The 16761-nt window shown below is 53.2% G+C and overlaps 1 protein-coding gene across 1 annotated transcript; it reads left to right on the top strand.

The window, feature by feature from the left end:
* The first annotated feature begins 8307 nt into the window (after positions 1-8307).
* Positions 8308-11522, top strand: LOC108508310 (cytochrome b-c1 complex subunit 10). Its single transcript, XM_017837016.1, has 3 exons — positions 8308-8440; positions 9502-9636; positions 11288-11522. Exons 1-2 carry the CDS (start codon positions 8391-8393, stop codon positions 9620-9622), a joined length of 171 nt encoding a protein of 56 aa, XP_017692505.1. The 5' UTR covers positions 8308-8390; the 3' UTR covers positions 9623-9636; positions 11288-11522.
* Positions 11523-16761: the final 5239 nt, after the last annotated feature.

The raw sequence follows: 16761 nt of genomic DNA, 5'->3' as shown, positions 1-16761 counted from the left end.
CCCAGCTTGCTGCTCCCACCATTCCTTCTGTGTGGGGAGACCTGAGACCGCAGCTCCCCCCAGCTATGTCCCCAGGAAGGCCAGGAAAAGTCAGCAGTTCCAGCAGCCCAGGCTCTTCTTGCCTGTGTCAACAGACACATTTCAGCCTAATTAGCTTGCCAGGTTTATGACACTTCACTCCTTTGGGTTCTTCTGGCTGCTGAAGCACGGGGCAGTGAGATGGATGAGGTTTCCCTCCATGTGTGACAGTCCTTGACTCCCATTCATGCTCTGGGGTACAAATCTGGGGGCTCAGCACCTGCTTTTTGCAGCTGTGAGAGGTGGCTTCATCCCGTGGAGAATTCCTGCTCCATGGCTGGGACAGTGATGGGGCTGCAGGGCTTTCACTGCTCAGGGTTTTCAGCTGGCTCAGTGCCCCTGCCCCAGGAGTGGAAGGGATGGAGCAGTGTCCCAGGACTGGGAGGGATGGAACAGTGTCCCAGATCTGGCAAGCCTGAAACCCTACAAAAAAATTTAAAGTGCTTCCCAAGCCCTTTGATTTTGCCACAAGAATTGAAGGTGGCAGTCACAGTCAACTGGATTAAAGAGACTAGTCAGGAAAAATCCAGGAACTCAACAAAATTGGAAATTTGAGAAGATTTATGAGTTATTCAAAATTTTGCTGAACTTCTTCATCCTCTCCAAGTCCTGCAGGCCAGGGGGGATTCCTGATGAGCCAGAGCCTTTCCCACCATCCCCAAACTCCCAGGCATTGCAACAGAGATGGGGTTTTTCAGCTGCATTTCAGTGGTTGAGATGCTGTTTTCTTGACAGCAAACCCAGGCAACTTCCTTCCTTGGCAAGGCCTGGATGAAGATCCTTGAGCATAAACCCTCAGAGCCAGGGTTTGGAGGAGATCTTGGTTCCTCCAGCTCAAAAGCACAATGTGGGGGTGGCACTGCTGTGCCATCTCAATGGCACAGCTTTGTGTGCCAGCCCAGTGTGGCCTCGGTGGCATCTCTGCTTTCCAGGTGCTCACGGAGCAGTTGGGAAGTGCAGCAAGGAAACATTCCTTTGGCTTCCCAGTGTGTTTGGTTCAGTGTGAATGTGGTGCCTGTAACCTGCCAGGGAAAGTGGCTTTTCTGAAAACGAGCACTATCAGGTGCAGTCCCCAAAATACCACCCTGAAATGTCGCCCTGTAGCAGTGAAACTCTTTTCTTTAGGTGTCATGGTCACTGAGGGACAGGTTAGGGCTGTGCTGGCATTCCACTTGGGATCTTACATATCCCCAGACCTGCTTCTCTGCCTGCCTTCATGTCCCCCACACCCGTGGTGCTGCCAAGAGAGGTGTCCCAGGTGGGTGACAGACTGTAGGGTGCCATTTATTCAGTTTTCTGCTTCCTCTCCTTGCATGCACAGGTGCTGCTGGGCCATGTGCCCGTCCTCATTGGGGGCCACAGAGCCCCCACAAAGCTTCCATCATCAGACAGGGAATCAAGGGGCTGCCTTCCCCTCTGTGCAGCTTCTGGTTTCTCTTTTCCCAGGCTACATCCCAGTCAAGCAGCAGAACTGGGTTCCCATCTGCCTTGGGACACTCCTTGTGTGGCAGGGACAGTCCTGGAGTGCAATCCCGGGGTCCCCAGCCCCAGGGGTCTGCTCTGTTCCCCCCCCAGCCAGCCCCCTGCCTCCCTACATGAGCTGTTCATGCCACGGTGCTGAGGAGTGTCTGGAATGCAGTTTATTAACAGGAAGATTGCAGGTTTTTGTTCTTTCTCCCTTTCACCTGCTTTCACCCCAGAGCAAAGGAGCTGCAGCCTCCCCGAGCCTTCACCTCCCTGGGCTCGTGCTGGGGCAGTGGTGCCATCCTGCCTGCTCCTGCTGCTGCTGCTGCTGCTGCTCACAGCCCAGGGAGCAGAATTCCAGCTGTTTGCAGCCACCTCCCTGCCACGACCCCCCAGTCAGACCAACTCACAGCAACTGCAGTTCCAGGGTCAGTGCAGAACCTGCTCTCGAAGGTCCTTTGTGTCCCCCCAGTGTCCCCACTGAAGCCAGCAGAGCCTTTGGCCCCTAGGCCCTCACAGAGTGATTCCTCACATCCTCCCCTCAGCAGGTTGGGGGGCCTTGAGAAACAAGAGGCTTTGGAACCCCCAGGCCCTGCACCCCCTGAGCTTTGCTGCCCTTCCTGCAGCGCTGGCTAACCCAGAGCAAGCCATGGCCTCTGGACTCCCCCGTTCCTGCCCAACACCAGCAATAGCAAGGCCTGTTTTCTGTCCCCCAAGCTTGCACAAGGTCTTTGCCCTGTTAAATCCTATGCAACCCCCTCTCCTCTCACCAGGACTCTCCAGATCCCAGCCCAGCCCATTCTCTCTGCTCTTCTCCCATGACTGCTGAATTCTCCCTCCCTGCTGCTCTCAGAGTCCACCTTCATTTCTAGCAGCTCCAAAAGCATTCCAAGTCCTGTGCCCTGGGGCTGGGAGGGGGCAGATGAGGGCTGAGACAGCAGGAACACCTCTTCCAAGTCATTCTGTGGGAGCTGAGCACTGAACTGGAGGGGGCAAGGCCTGGTGCTGGGGCCCCTCCACACCCCCTTCACCCTCCCGTGCCTTCTGCTCACTGCCATCCTTCATCCCCCGTGCCCTGAAGGGAGAAGTTGAGTCCCACCGTGGTGCTGCCCGGACTGTTCTCTTAGCACCTGAACCTCAGGCTTGGCTTGGCCGCTCTCCCTTCAGCCCCCCAAGCCTGAAGGAGTGTTTCCCTGTCTCCCCTGCTCCTCAGCCTCTCCAGCCAGCACCTCTGAGCTGTTTCCCTTGGCAGTGGGGCATCAGCTGGGGTGGAGGCAGGAGGATTCGGGAGGTCAGTCCCATGGCATGGCTGCCTCTCCCTGCCTTTGGGGCAGGTGGGGGAGGACCTGGTGCTCTGTGCTTGGATTTTCAGGGCAATTCAGCCCTTCCTGGGAGCCAGCACTGCCATGCCTTGGCCTGCAGGACTCCCACAGGAGGGTGGGCTCTGGTTAGGAGGGTGGTGCAGGCTCCAGGTGTTCTGCCAAACCTTTTGTGCCCATCCTGCAGCCCAGCCCAGGGCAGGAGGCAGTCCTGCCGTGGCTCTCCATGCTGGTATTACTGTTCCCCTGGTTTTGTCCATCTTCTGCTCCCTGGGGCTCTCAGTTCCCACCCTGGCCCAGCCAAGCACCTGCCATGATGGAGGGCAAACAGTTTGACACTGGTACATCTCGGCTCCGCTGTGGCACCAGCACAGGAGAGCAAAGGGGTTTTTTGCTTCCAAACGGGATGTTCTGGTACCAAGAGCATCCCCACGCCCTGCACCCCTGGGCTGTGCTTAGGGGAGCCGTGTTGCTCCTCGAGGCAGCAAGCTGGGACACCACAGGTGTGCCATCCATGTCTTCCCAAATCACTTGAACCCACCGGCTGTGGAGCAAACCTTGTAACGTGGGGCCTCTTGGGCAGGGAAGGAGCCGTGGTTACTGTGCCAGGAGAGGGGAGAGGGGAAAGAGGCACCTGGAGAGGCAGGACAGGGATGATCCCAACCCCCTGCTGGGGAATGACCCAGCGGGTGTGGAGGGTTCCTGCTCTTGGGAATGACCTGTTGGGTGTGGAGGGCTCCAGCTCCTGGGGAAACAAAGCATTCCTGGGGAAACAAAGCATTCCTGGGATGCTCCTTCTCTATATTTTTGTAGGATGGGGGGTGGGAGAGCAGATGGGAGATGCCTGCGGAAGTTGTTTATTTTTAACCCTGGTTGGTTTTGGTTTTTGGCCTTTAAAAAAAAAAAAAAATGGTCCTTGCTTTTGATGTTTATGCTGCCTACCTGTAAATCCAGATGTACTTAAGTGGCTGAAATCCTTGTTCTTAAATCAGATACACATTATAGTTTTGAACTATATATATAGTAAATATATATATATATATGCCTAACCCAGCAAAAAAAAAATAAAAAAATAAAGTATTTGGGGGTGGGAAATGCGTTGCTCTTTGAAATGAATCACAATTGGGGGATGAAATTGTGTTTCTGAGTGCCTCAAGATATGAATTGTTTTCATTTTTTTAAATAATTTTATACAAGTGTCAAAACAGCTGGCTGGATTATTTGGAATTTTTAAATAATCCTAACTTTTTTAAAGTAGATTTTGAGAACTGTCCTGTATATAACAGTAATGTAGCAATAAATGTGACATTTTATAACAATATTACTTTTTTTTTCCCCATGTCTGTCTTTCAGGTGTTGTATTCCTAGGAATGAAAAGTTGGAATAAAGGTTTTACCTTGTACTAAAAAAAAAAAAAAAAAAAATAGAAAGAAAACACCAGACAGGTTTTCAGACATTTGCTCTGGACACAGGTCCTGCCCTCCTGCATCAGCTCTGGCACAGCTGGAATGGTTTGGGTTAGAAGAGACCTTAAAGTCCATCTTGTTCCAACCCCCTGCCATGGGCAGGGACACCTTCCACTAGACACATGCACTGGGAATGTGGCCTCTGGGGAGGGTTTCCAGCACTTTCCATCACTGCGGGATCTGGGCACCGTCCCCAGCACCACAGAAAGGCTCTGGAGGTGCTGGGCCCTCCCTGGTGCAGCACAGCCTGTCCTGTGGCTCTGCTGTGCTCAGTGGGCTCAGCCCTGTCCTGGGCAGAGAGAACCCCGTGAAAGTGGGTACCCACAGGGTGCACTTTGGAAATGGGGTCAAATGCCCCCAGTCCGTCCCGGGAGTTCAGCACAGCCTGGTGGTGGTGATTCAGGGAATCACAGAATCATTCAGTCCTTTTAAATCATCAGGTCTATCCATGAACCCAGCACCATGTTCACCACTGACCCAGGCCCCCAAACATCCACGCATTGTTTGGGCACTTCCAGGGATGGTGACTCCACCACCGCCCCGGGCTTGACAACCCTTTCCATGAAGAACTTTTACCTAATATCCATCCTAAACCTCTGTACAGCTCGAGGCTGTTCCCTCTTGTCCTGTCACTTGTTACCTGGGAGCAGAGCCCGACCCCCACCCGGCTCCACTCTCCTGTCAGGGAGCCAGAGAGAGCAACAGTAGTTGCAGAGAACGTGGCAGAAGGTTTAACAGGGCTCAAACCCTGCAAGAATGGGATGCATCCAGTACTGGGAGACGGCCCAGCCTCGCAGGTTCTCACTCTCCCACCCCCACCCGAGGGGTGAGGCCAAATCGTGGGGTCTCTGTCACTCTGTGCCAAGGGCCCAGCCCCGGCCCCTCACACCCTCACTGTGCTGCCCTGCCCAGCCAGGCTCCACCCGCCCTCATCCTCCAGCTCCTCCGAGCAGCTCCCTGAGGTGTTGCCCCCCCACTCAGCAGGAATTTCCCCAGCCCCTCATGGCTCGCACCCTTGTGGGTTCAGTGGCTGGGGGAGCCCTCCACTGCCAGCTCGACTTTGGGAGAAACAGAGATGGGGCAGCTGCACCCAGGAGCACTGAGCCCTGCAGACCCTCTCCTCCAATGGGGAGGTGCTGCCTGGAAGCAGGGTGGGAAGGAGGATGAGAGCTGCTGGAATTGCTGCTGGACACAGGACACCATTCCTGTGGGTTTGCACAGGGAAGCCCAGGAAGCATCTGCAGCCCTGAGGCTTTGGCAGTGCATCCACAGGCCTCAGGCAGACAAGCACTTCAAGCTCTAACAACCTTCAGGATTTTCATAGAATCCCAAAATGGTTTGAGTTGGAAGGAACCTTAAAACTGATCTCGTTCCACCTCCTGCCATGGGCAGGGACACCTTCCACTAGACCAGGTTGCTCCAAGGCCTGTCCAACCTGGCCTTGGACACTTCCAGGGCTGGGGCAGCCTTTTCCAGGGTTCTTCCTGCAGGTTCACAAGAGGCTGAGCAGGCTCAGAGCAGAGCCCGGGGAACATTATGGAATTGATGGTGAATTTAGGACCCTCTGCTGAAAAATCTGGCTGGTAAATCCCTCCCCTGTAGGGAAAGGCTGAGCAGCCATGACAGGAGGGTTTGTGGAGGCACTGACAGGCACTGGGGAAACTTCTCTGGGAAGGGGCCACTACCCTTCAGCACAGAGGGTGAGAAGCAGTCCCATTTCACTGTGGGGACAGTGCCACCCCTCAGGGTTTGTGTCCCCTCTCTGATGTGGGGACAGCCTGTCACCTCAGGGCTGGTGTCCCCCCTTCACCAGGGGGACATCCTGTTGTTATGACCCGCCCCAGAAGGCGAGGGTAATCCAGGTTCTTGCTGATAGATCCCTTGGGGTGGATTAGAGTGAAATGACACTGAATGATCAGTGTTTGTAAAGATATATATGTGTGGTTTGTTTTAGAACAATTTTGTTTCAAAGAAAAACAGGTATGTAGCCATTTTGGTTGTTATAATCTATGGTAATACGGCAATATTAAAGCATAAAAATAACACCTAAGAAAATGTATAAGGGAGAGAAAGAGAAAGAAAGGATGAGAAAGTGATGGTCTTGATCCGTTGAGGGTGGGAGAAGCCCACAAAACTCCAAGATTTCATGAGTTATATGAGTTCCTACTCAGGCTCAGGTGGGAACACCTTGTACCTCTCCTGGGGCAGGGACTTTTAAAATGGATGATGTAATACTGGATCATGGGACACCTCATGAGCCTTTGACACCTTCTAAGATATTACAGCTGCCTATTATGTCAGAATCAATCATGACCCTTTACAGCCCATCATCCGAGAAGAATAGCTCAAGGTAGGTGTGAATGTCTTCCATGCTCCCTGGAGGGGTTTACACAGCAGAGTCATCAGGTAAGGGAGGACACTGGCAGATAAGAAGGACTACCCCACTTTGCAGGATTTGCCTCTAATTAGCCTCTTCCCATATCTGGAAATCCAGTTTGTAGCTTCAGGGATGGAGGCCCTTCTGCACCTGGGGTAGCTGGACAATAGCATATGTCAAGGTCCTTTTGCAGTTCAAATTAGGAGACATATTCAGGGAAGGGGGGGCTTTGCTGGGTAAGCAGCTGCTTCTTTGCAGTTTACTACAGCGGACAAAAGTCTTTTGGTGATCTTAGCAATGTTTAAGCCATTAACCTTTTCAGTCTCTGTCACCTGTCCCCTCGGGGCTCATGTGCCCTCTGCAGCATGGGGGACAGCCCATCATCCCCTCAAGGCTCGTGTCAGGGATTGTGTTCCTGCTCATGTCCCCTCTCCAGTGTGGGGAAAGCCCATCTCCTCCAGGGCTCATGTCCTTTAAGGGTTCGTGTCCCCACTCCAGCGTGTGGAGAGCCCTACCCCTCAGGGCTCATGTGTCCTCAGGGTTTGTGTCCCCACTCCAGTGTTGGGACAACCCAACCCCTCAGGGCTCATGTGTCCTCAGGGTTTGTGTCCCCACTCCAGTGTTGGGACAACCCAACCCCTCAGGGCTCATGTGTCCTCAGGGTTTGTGTCCCCACTCCAGTGCTGGGACAACCCAACCCTTCAGGGCTCATGTGTCCTCAGGGTTTGTGTCCCCACTCCAGTGCTGGGACAACCCAACCCCTCAGGGCTCATGTCTCCTCAAGGTTTGTGTCCCCACTCCAGTGCTGGGACAACCCAACCCCTCAGGGCTCATGTCTCCTCAAGGTTTGTGTCCCCACTCCAGTGCTGGGACAACCCAACCCCTCAGGGCTCATGTGTCCTCAGGGTTTGTGTCCCCACTCCAGCGTGGGGAGAGCCCATCATTCGCTCCAGGCTCATGTCCCCTCAGGGCTCGTGTCAGGGCTGCTGTCCCTTCTCTGGTGCAAGGACAGTCTGTCCCCTCATGCTTTGTGTCCCCTCAGGACTTGTGCCAGGGCTCTCCAGCACGGGGGCACCCATTACCCCTCAGGGCTCCTGTTAGGGCTGGTGTCCCCTCAGGGTTCGTGTCCCCTCAGTCCTCGTGTTGCCTCTCCGGTGTGGGAACAACCCACCCACTCTGGGTTTATGTCCCCACTCCGGCGTGGGGACAGCCTGTCCCCTCAGGGTTCATGTCAGGGCTCTTGTCCCCTCAGTCCTTGTGTCCCCTCAGGGCTCGTGTCCCTTCAGGGCTCGTGTCAGGGCTGGTGTCCCTTCTCCGCTGCGAGGACAGTCCGTCCCCTCACCCCTCACGCTTTGTGTCGCCTCAGGACTTGTGTCGGGGCTCTTGTCCCCATTAGCCCCTCGGGTTTGTGTTAGGGCTGGTGTCCCCTCAGCCCTCGTGTCCCCTCTGTCCCCGTGTCCCCTTGGCCCTCGTGTCCCCTCGGCGCCATGTCCCCTGTCCACACGAGATGGGGTCGCAGCCCCACACACGCACGATTGCCGCTGTCCGCGGGTGTTCCTTCGCCAGCCCCCCTCCCTGAGCTCCGGAGCCGCCTCCTCCCGCCGCGCGTGCTCGGAGCGGCACCGCCGCCATCGCCGCCATCGCCGGCCCGCGCAGGCGCCCCGGGGGTCACTTTGAGGCCGCGCCATGTTGAACCAGCTGCTGGGGCCGCGCTACGCCCAACTGCTGCAGAACTGGTGAGGGGGCAGCGGGGCTGCGAGCCCGGACCCGCGGCTGTCCGTCCGCTGGCCCCGGTCCGCCCGGTCCTGGGTCTGCCCGCCCGGTCCTGGGTCTGCCTGCCCGGTCCTGGGGTCTGTCCGCCGGGGCGACCTGGGGTCTGTCCGCCCACCGCGGCTCGGAGTTTGCGTGCTCGGGGCGGGTGTGAGGGGGGCAGGAGGCAGGTGAAGGGGCTTTCTTCCCGCCCGGCTGTGGCTGCATTTCATATATAGAGGGGTTTTTTAAACGTCGGGTTTTTTAAACACAGCCTTTGCAGAACGAAGTTGCATGGGGGACAGAACAAGGGGATGTGGCTGTAGCAGCGTCTTCTCTTTGTTGAGTCATGCGCTTCCTGGGTTAAAGCGTATCGCTCTTTTCCCGTAACATATCTTGGCCGCACTGAGGGCCAATGCTGTTCTGTGTATGCGAGGTTGTTTCAGTATTTCACGGTATGGTTTGCACGCTGCAGTACCAGAAGGATCTGAAGCTGTTGGAGTGTCCAAAGGAGGGACACGGAGCTGGGGAAGGGTCTGGAGGGGAAGGGTCTGAGGAGCAGCTGAGGGCACTCGGCTGGTTCAGCTGGAGCAGAGGAGACTGAGGGGAGACTCCTCGGGGGCTGCAGCTCCTGCCAAGGGGAGGCAGAGGGGCAGGGACTGAGCTCTGCTCTGGGACCAGGGACAGGACCCAGGGAAGGGCTGGAGCTGTGCCAGGAGGTTGGGATGGATCTCAGGGAAAGGTTCTTCCCCCACAGGGTGCTGGGGCACTGCCCAGGCTCCCCAGGGCAGTGGGCACGGCCCCAAGGCTGCCAGAGCTCCAGGAGCGTTTGGACAACGCTGTGAGGGACAGGGTGGATTTTTTGGGTTTTTTTTGCGGGGCAGGGGTTGGACTGGATGGACCTTGTGGGTCCCTTCCAGCTCAGGATATCCCAGGATTCTAAGCTCTTTTCCCTAATTGAAATGACTTCTCAGGTGCCTTGGCTATGAGCATCTGCCAGACAGTGGAGAAGGAAAGTCGTTCACCTGCATGTGTGTCTGTTCTTTAGGACTCCCACCATTCTGACATGGGGTGGGGTGGCCGGTGTTGGGGTGATTTGGGCCACAGACTGGAAGCTGATCCTGCAGTATGTTCCCTACGTCGGCGGCAAGTACAAAACTGAAGACTGAGCTTCCCTCTAATGGTAAGTTTTGTTTGTGCATCTCTTGGCTTAAGTAATAGAATCATAAAATCACAGAATCCCAGACTGGTTTGAGTTGGAAGGAGCTTAATGTCCATCCAATTCCAGCCCCTATCGTGGGCAGGGACACCTTCCACTAGACCAGAGTGCTCCAAGCCTCATCCAAGCTGGTCTGGAACACTTGAACACAATAATCCTGACAGCTGATGTTTCCTGTTTGTCTGGGGCACAATTATCATGTTGCTCCAAAACTGTGCAAGTGTTTTTGTTCATAACTTTTTTCTTAATGGGGCTTCACAGAATGCCAGAAGGATGAAACACTAATAGGAATATGTTTCTCAAGTGATTATTGTGCAAGTAGAGGGTTTCCACAATGTAATGTGGTTCTTGAGAGGTCAAATCAGGTTTTCTGTGGTCATTTGGAACTTTGACAGATCTGTTACTTCTGTTCCTGGGGAGAAGGGCTACAAGCTCAGGACTAGTTTTGTGATTAGGCAAATTCAGACTCCTTTCTGCTTCTTTTAACTGTTATTGAAAGTAAATTGAATGTTCAGAGCTGGTTACTGTACACACAAATTCCTTCTAAGATTGGCTTTCTCAAGGTTTTGGTTATTTTCCTTCTTTAATTGCATACCAGAAGTGCTGTTTTGAATGTTCTGGAAGTGTCAGCCTCCCTAAAGCTGGAGCACCAATTAGGCAGACCTTCTGTTGGGCCTCTCAATGCATATTTGTTGCAGTAGGCAAGCTCAGGACTTTTTTATTCCTTGCTGCAGGTAGAAGGGAGTCAGGAATATCTTTCCCTGGCATTAAAGGATGCTGAGGGGAAGAGGTCCAGAGAAAACTCTGTACACCTCAGTACTTGTTTCTTCTGGTCAGAATAAGGACATCTAAATGTTGATCAGTGACAGTGAGCTACTTGCATTCCAGCTGCCAGTTGGGAAGACACAGACAGTACTTTAAGCCTCTTTTCCCAGCACTACTTATTGCAGTTTAAACAAGTTAAACAGCTGCAGTTTAAACAATTTTCTGTGTCTTCCCTGTTTGAAAACTTGTGTTGCACAGATCCTTCTGTAAGCAAAGGAGGAAGGAGCCTTGTCATGAATGTCACAGTGGAAGCACCACGGGCGATCAGGGATGTTTACAAACAAGTCACAGAATCCCAGAGTGGTTTGGGTTGGAAGGGACCTTAAAGACCATCCAATTCCAACCCCCTGCCACGGGCAGGGACACCTTCCACTAGCCCAGGTTGCTCCAAGCCCCATCCAACCTGGGTGGGGAAAAGTTCTAAGTGGGAAAGCTGTCAAGTTATGTAGAGTCAATTAAATTACCTTGTAAAGAGCTTCCTTTACTTAAAAATTCTCTTAGGCAGTAGTAGGAACACGAGTCCATTCCTGAGCCAACAGTGTGGGGTTTCTGATTTGAAGAAAGAGCTTTGTGTGTAACTCCTCTGGAAAGAGGAACAGAGGGAATGCATCCTGTGATCCCTTCCAAAGGGTCTCCAGGCTTGCACACCTGCACCTGCTGTGCCTGGATCAGCTCCTGTGCCAGAAACTTCTTACCTGGGTGCTGGAGGCTTTTGAAATCTGCTGTTGTGTTGGCTGCTGTGGCCCTGGGCAGGAAGCTCTGCTTAACAAGTGCTTTGTGTTTGTTGTAGGAAATGTGTTGCTGGAGAGAGTGTTTGGAGCCATCCGTCCACCGAGCCCCGGCTTTGAGGTGCCCCTGCAGTGCCACTGCAGGTCCTGCTGCAGGCTGTGCTGTGTCTGTCCCATGAACAGCTGGGAGCAAATTTACCTTCACTGACCGCTTCCTCTGATGGCTTTCCCAGCAGATCTTGCACTCGTGGGAGTAATTTATAAACCTGGTGTACACAATAAACCGAGTGAATGATATTTTGGGGCTTCTTTTTAAGTATTACCTTCTTAAGAGCAGGCTCCTGGTTTGCTTTTGCGTTATAAAATCATGGAATCCCAGACTGGTTTGGGTTGGAAGGGACCTTAAAGATCATCCAGTCCCACCCCCTGCCATGGGCAGGGACACCTCCCACTAGCCCAGGTTGCTCCTTTGATCCAAACTGGCCTTGGACACTTCCAGGGCTGGGGCAGCCACAGCTGCTCTGGGCAGCCTGTTATGTCTTCAGCTTGTTTGACTGCATGTCCTAAGGCAGATCTGCTACATGTTTGCCTCTTTCCATGTGCAGGTTCCCTGGGAATCAACCAGTGGCTGCTGAGTTTGATGATTTATTTATATAATTTCTAGTTCTTGAGCTACTCTTAGTGATGTCTTGATTTTAGGTCCTCATTCCTTAATCACTGTGGCCTCATGCACGCAGTTAACTTTTCATAGCCAATATTCCAGAGTTTCCTGGTAACAGATTCCTGGCATTTAATTTAATAGAAAGGTTTTGGGGTTTTAACATCAATTCATGGGCCATTTTAACTGTCTGATTGGGCACACAGTGTGTTTTAGCTTTTCTGGCTTAATCTGGGGGCTCGAGGAAGGCAGTCCCCAAACCCTGGGAGCCTTTCTGTGTACCAGGGTGAAAACCAGGGCTTCAGAGAGCTGCTCAGGTCCTCCTTAATGTGTGGTTTGAGTAGAAAAAGCATTCTGTATCCTTGCTTCATAGGTCTGTTTATTTGTCAGCATTAATTGGTGATGAAACGACCCCCCGTCACAGCCTTTTAGATGACAAAGATTGTAGCTGTTAGAAAAAGGAAGAACAAGGATTATTCTTGCTCTGGTCTCTGCTACTCAGCCACAGTAGATGACTCAGACTCAGAGGGGAAAAGTTCATCCCTTCTCACGAAGACCAGAATTTGCAAACAAACTTTTCTCAGTGTGAGAACAGTCACTGTTTTCTTTCTATTCAGTACCTAATTTCACCTTGTTATAGTTTTTGGCTGTAAGGCAAGGTTTGCATATCTTTAAGGGGTAATTCCAGACGTAGCTGTGCTGCCTGTGTGTCACCCTCAGGGCTGGAGGCTTCTGAGGGATGTTTTTAGGGAAAACTGGTGGAAAATCTGCAGAACAGTGGCACTTGAACCACCTATTTAATAGAATAGTTGTTTAGTGTTGCTTCAGCAGCACCATTGTTAATTAATGGGTGATGAGGAATATCATTTTCTCATGCAGAGTTCCCTTTGCTGCCCTGCTCTGTCTAACAGGATAGAATCACAGAATCCTGGTAAATCCTGAGTGGGAAGGTTCCCACAAAGATCATCCGGTCCAACTCCTGGCCCCGCACAGGACACCCCAGCAGTCCCACCCTGTGCCTGAGAGTGTTGTCCAAGCACTCCTTGAGCTCTGGCAGCCTTGGGGCAGCTTCCCTGGAGGCCTGAAGGAACTGAAGCCTGTGGAATTCTGGGATAACAGTGCTGTTTCCTCAGTCAGTCCCACTCCCTGCTCCAGCAGTGCTCCTGACTGACTCCCAGAAGCCCAAAGCCTCACGCTGACCTGAGGATGCTGAGAGTGTAGGTTTGACAACAGCAGCCTTGTGCTCTATGGAGGGGTGTTGGGTTTGACCCATTTCTATCCAAATGAAGCTGGACATTCTGTCAGCCTGTCCTCACGTGGCAGCAGGACTGGAAGCTCAGGCTGAGCAGCTGAGTGCCTGCTCTTACTTACCTGTGTAACACACCTGGACAGGACGGGCACAATCTGCTGCTTCAGAAATTCCTGGGGTTTGGCTTGTTCCCACGGGCAGGCAAACGCGTTCCCACAGCTCAGAGCTCTCTGGGAGGCCTGGAGTTGGGGGTCTGGGTGTGGCTCCCAGCCCTCTGGGCTCCCCAGGGTGTCAGTCCCTGGGGAGAGGTACCTGTGCAAAGCCCCAGGGATTGCTCTGTGCCCAGCAGGGACACGAGGAGATACTGAAGGGAGGAAAACTCACTCAAAATATCAAATCTTTGCACAGGCAGCACTGGAAGGAGTGTACAGAGCTTGCATTTGTTTGGGGATTGTTCAGCTGTTTGTGTTTCCTGCAGCAGTTCCAATGATGGCTTTATTGCTAATTAACCCTAGGATTAGTGTGTAACTGATTTAATTGCTGCATTTCATCTTTCACAAGAGCAAATACAAATACCTCCTGCATTCCTGGGCAAGTTTCTGTTAAAACTCTTAATTACTGCTCAAGTGGCTTGGGTGGTCTTTCTAATGTTTAATATCCCAGCATTGCCTCTTTTCTAACAGTTAATTATTTTCATAGTGAACTACTGAATGCCACATGCATTAGAGGAACAAAATTAAAAGACAGTGACCTGACAGAGGGGGGGGAAAAGGGGGAAAAGCTTCTCCTTCCAAACCTGGGAGAAGGCACAGAGGGGGCCAAACTCATGGATTGTGAATTCCATGGCTAGTCCTGCTCTGGAATAAGCTCCTCAGTTGGCTCTGGGATATTTGACTGCAGAGTAGGGAGCTTCAAACCAGGGCTAAATAAAGTGTTTTTCTGTCAGGATACCCTGTCCCTTCCTTCCATGCAACAGATTTTGGTGTTTTTTTCAGATTATCTGCTTATCCTGGAGCAACATGGACACTCTGGCAGCTGAATCTGCTTTCAGCTGGTGGCAATACCTACAAATACCTCATCTCCTGTACCTTGGCAGTGTTCCCAAAGCAATACTGGAATATTTTCCCTTGGGCTCAGGAGTTTGTTTCTACCTAAACATTTCACAAAGGCTGTCACAGAATAGTCTGAATTGGAAGGGACCCACAGGGATCATCGAGTCCAGCTCCTGAGTGGCCCCTACAGGGATCAAACCCACCCCCTTGGTGTTATTAGCACCAGGCTCTAACCCCACACAGTCCTAAGAAAGGATTCCCCTTCCACAAGCTGGTACCTACTGCCAGTAAAAACTGATTTTCTAACTCCTGATACCCCAAGCTCGAGGCCCAGAGGACATTTCAGGGATCCCCTTCCCCATCTGCACCCCCAGCCCCATCTGCTCCCAGATCTGCCAGTTCCTTCTTAAAAATGCCCCTGAAGGGGATTTCAGGTGCCTCAGTTTCCCTCCTACACTCACTTTTATACTTCATTTTCAATCAAGAAGCTGTATTTCAGGACAAGTTTTTGGTTAGAACAGAATGAGTTGGGCTGGGTTGTGAGGTTTTGGGGTGGTTTTTCCAGAAAAAAGACGATTTATGCATTACAGAAAACAGTGTAGGTTTGATCAATACTGGGAACTGGAACTTTTTTGATCTGTTTGTGCAAGATTGCAGGAAATAACACCGACAGCAGAGCGAGGTATTCCTTAAGTGTGAGCCCAGAGGAGACAATGTTACACCACCAAGCCCCAAACCAGTCCCTGGGGAGCTGGAATGCCTTGAGGGCAATGGAAGCTCAGCACTGATCAAATAAAAGACACCTCCACTCTCCTGGATCATAAGTCTCTCTGAACAAAGCAAATGTAACCCAGCACCTCCAGGCACACCCGGCTCTTGGGAGTTATTTGCAGTTTCTACCCCTGAGTCTGGACAACTTGAACCCCATTGTGGGGGTCTTGGGGTTCCCTCTCATCTGCAACACCTCTCACATCCATCCACTCCTGCTGCTTTCCAAATGAGGGAGTTTGAAACCAATGAGTGAGCCCTGATATAAAAAGGAAAAAAGATAATAAGTAATAACCAACTGTGTGGAGTTTGACAAGGGTAAGTGCCAGATCCTGCCCCTGGGACGGGCAGTGTTGGATGCAGGGACAGACTGGGGAACAAGGGGCTGGGGAACAGCACCAGGGGAAGGGCCCTGGGGGTCCTGGTCAGTGGCAGGTTGGATCTCAGTCAGCAGAGTGTCCTGGCAGCCCAAAGGGCCACCCTGTCCTGGGGGGCATCAGGCCCAGCATCGCCAGGGAGGGGATTGTCCAACCCTGCTCTGACCTGGGGCGGCCTCACCTCGAGTCCTGGGGGCTGTTTGGGGGCCACAGTGTCAGAAACATCTAATCAATGTCAGAAGGATGTTGGAGAGTGTCCAAAAGAAGCACACGGGGATGGGGAAGGGTCTGAGGAGCAGCTGAGGGCACTCGGCTGGTTCAGCTGGAGCAGAGGAGACTGAGGGGAGACTCCTCGGGGGCTGCAGCTCCTGCCCAGGGGAGGCGGAGGGGCAGGGACTGAGCTCTGCTCTGGGACCAGGGACAGGACCCAGGGAAGGGCTGGAGCTGTGCCAGGGGGTTGGGATGGATCTCAGGGAAAGGTTCTTCCCCCACAGGGTGCTGGGGCACTGCCCAGGCTCCCCAGGGCAGTGGGCACGGCCCCAAGGCTGCCAGAGCTCCAGGAGGGTTTGGACAACGCTCTGAGGGACAGGGTGGGATTGTTGGGGTGTCCTGGGCAGGGCAGGAGTTGGACTGGATGGACCTTGTGGGTTCCTTCCCACTCAGGATATCCCAGGATTCTAACTTAATCTACCACCAGCTGTGGACTGGAGGAAGCACTGGCAGTTCACACAGACTGAGTTTGATGTCAGCCCAGAGCAGTGGCTGGAGCTGAGCTCATTGCAATGATCCCAGCGGGTTCCAGGCGCGCTCCCATGGACACCACTGCTCTGAAGTCTGATGCTGATCCCTTCCCAACTCTCCTCCGAGCAGGATTCTTACCAAAAATCTAATGCATCATCCATTCATTAAAGGAAAACTGATTCCCCTGACTTGCCTTGGGAAGGGGGCTGCCTTGTGGTGCTTGGTGTTTTCCAGCATGTGGATACTGGAATGGTGAGGAATACGAGCTGCCAGGATTCGGGTTCTGGGTGGCACTTCATTCCCAAAGCTGGATTCCAGGTGGATGTTCCCCGGCAGCGGGAGGCAGACACCCCTCCCAGGGCTTCCACCATGGGTCATGTGGCCCTGCTTGGTTTATACCTTTTTCTGGAAAACTTTTCACTGCGTTGTCTTCACTCCAGCTCCTCCAGAGCAGATTTCCCCCCCTTTCATGGGAGGGTGTTTGAGGGGTTTTTGTGCGTGGCTCGCTCTTCAGACCCTGTCCCGGAGCGGGGCTGTGGCCGCTGGACAGAGCTGAACGGCCCCGGCAAAGCCCCTCGGGGGCCGCCCCGCCGCCAGTGACGGTTCTCCCCGGCGGGGTCCCGGCGGGTCCGTGTCCCCAGTCGGGTCCGTGTCCCCCGGGGGGGTCTGTGTGCCCGGGCTGTGGGCGGGG

Source organism: Lepidothrix coronata, unplaced genomic scaffold (genome assembly GCF_001604755.1).
Source record: "Lepidothrix coronata isolate B3197 unplaced genomic scaffold, Lepidothrix_coronata-1.0 Scaffold290, whole genome shotgun sequence".
NCBI lineage: Eukaryota > Metazoa > Chordata > Aves > Passeriformes > Pipridae > Lepidothrix > Lepidothrix coronata.
Note: the sequence above shows the minus strand (reverse complement) of the source record. Positions and strands in the feature narration are given on the sequence as shown.

Bases quoted from the DNA above. Each gene is read 5' to 3' on its own strand.
- LOC108508310 (XM_017837016.1), top strand. From the start codon at position 8,391: ATGTTGAACCAGCTGCTGGGGCCGCGCTACGCCCAACTGCTGCAGAAC. The intron at 8,441-9,501 runs GTGAGGGGGCAG...TCTGTTCTTTAG, and splicing joins GCCCAACTGCTGCAGAACTG to GACTCCCACCATTCTGACAT.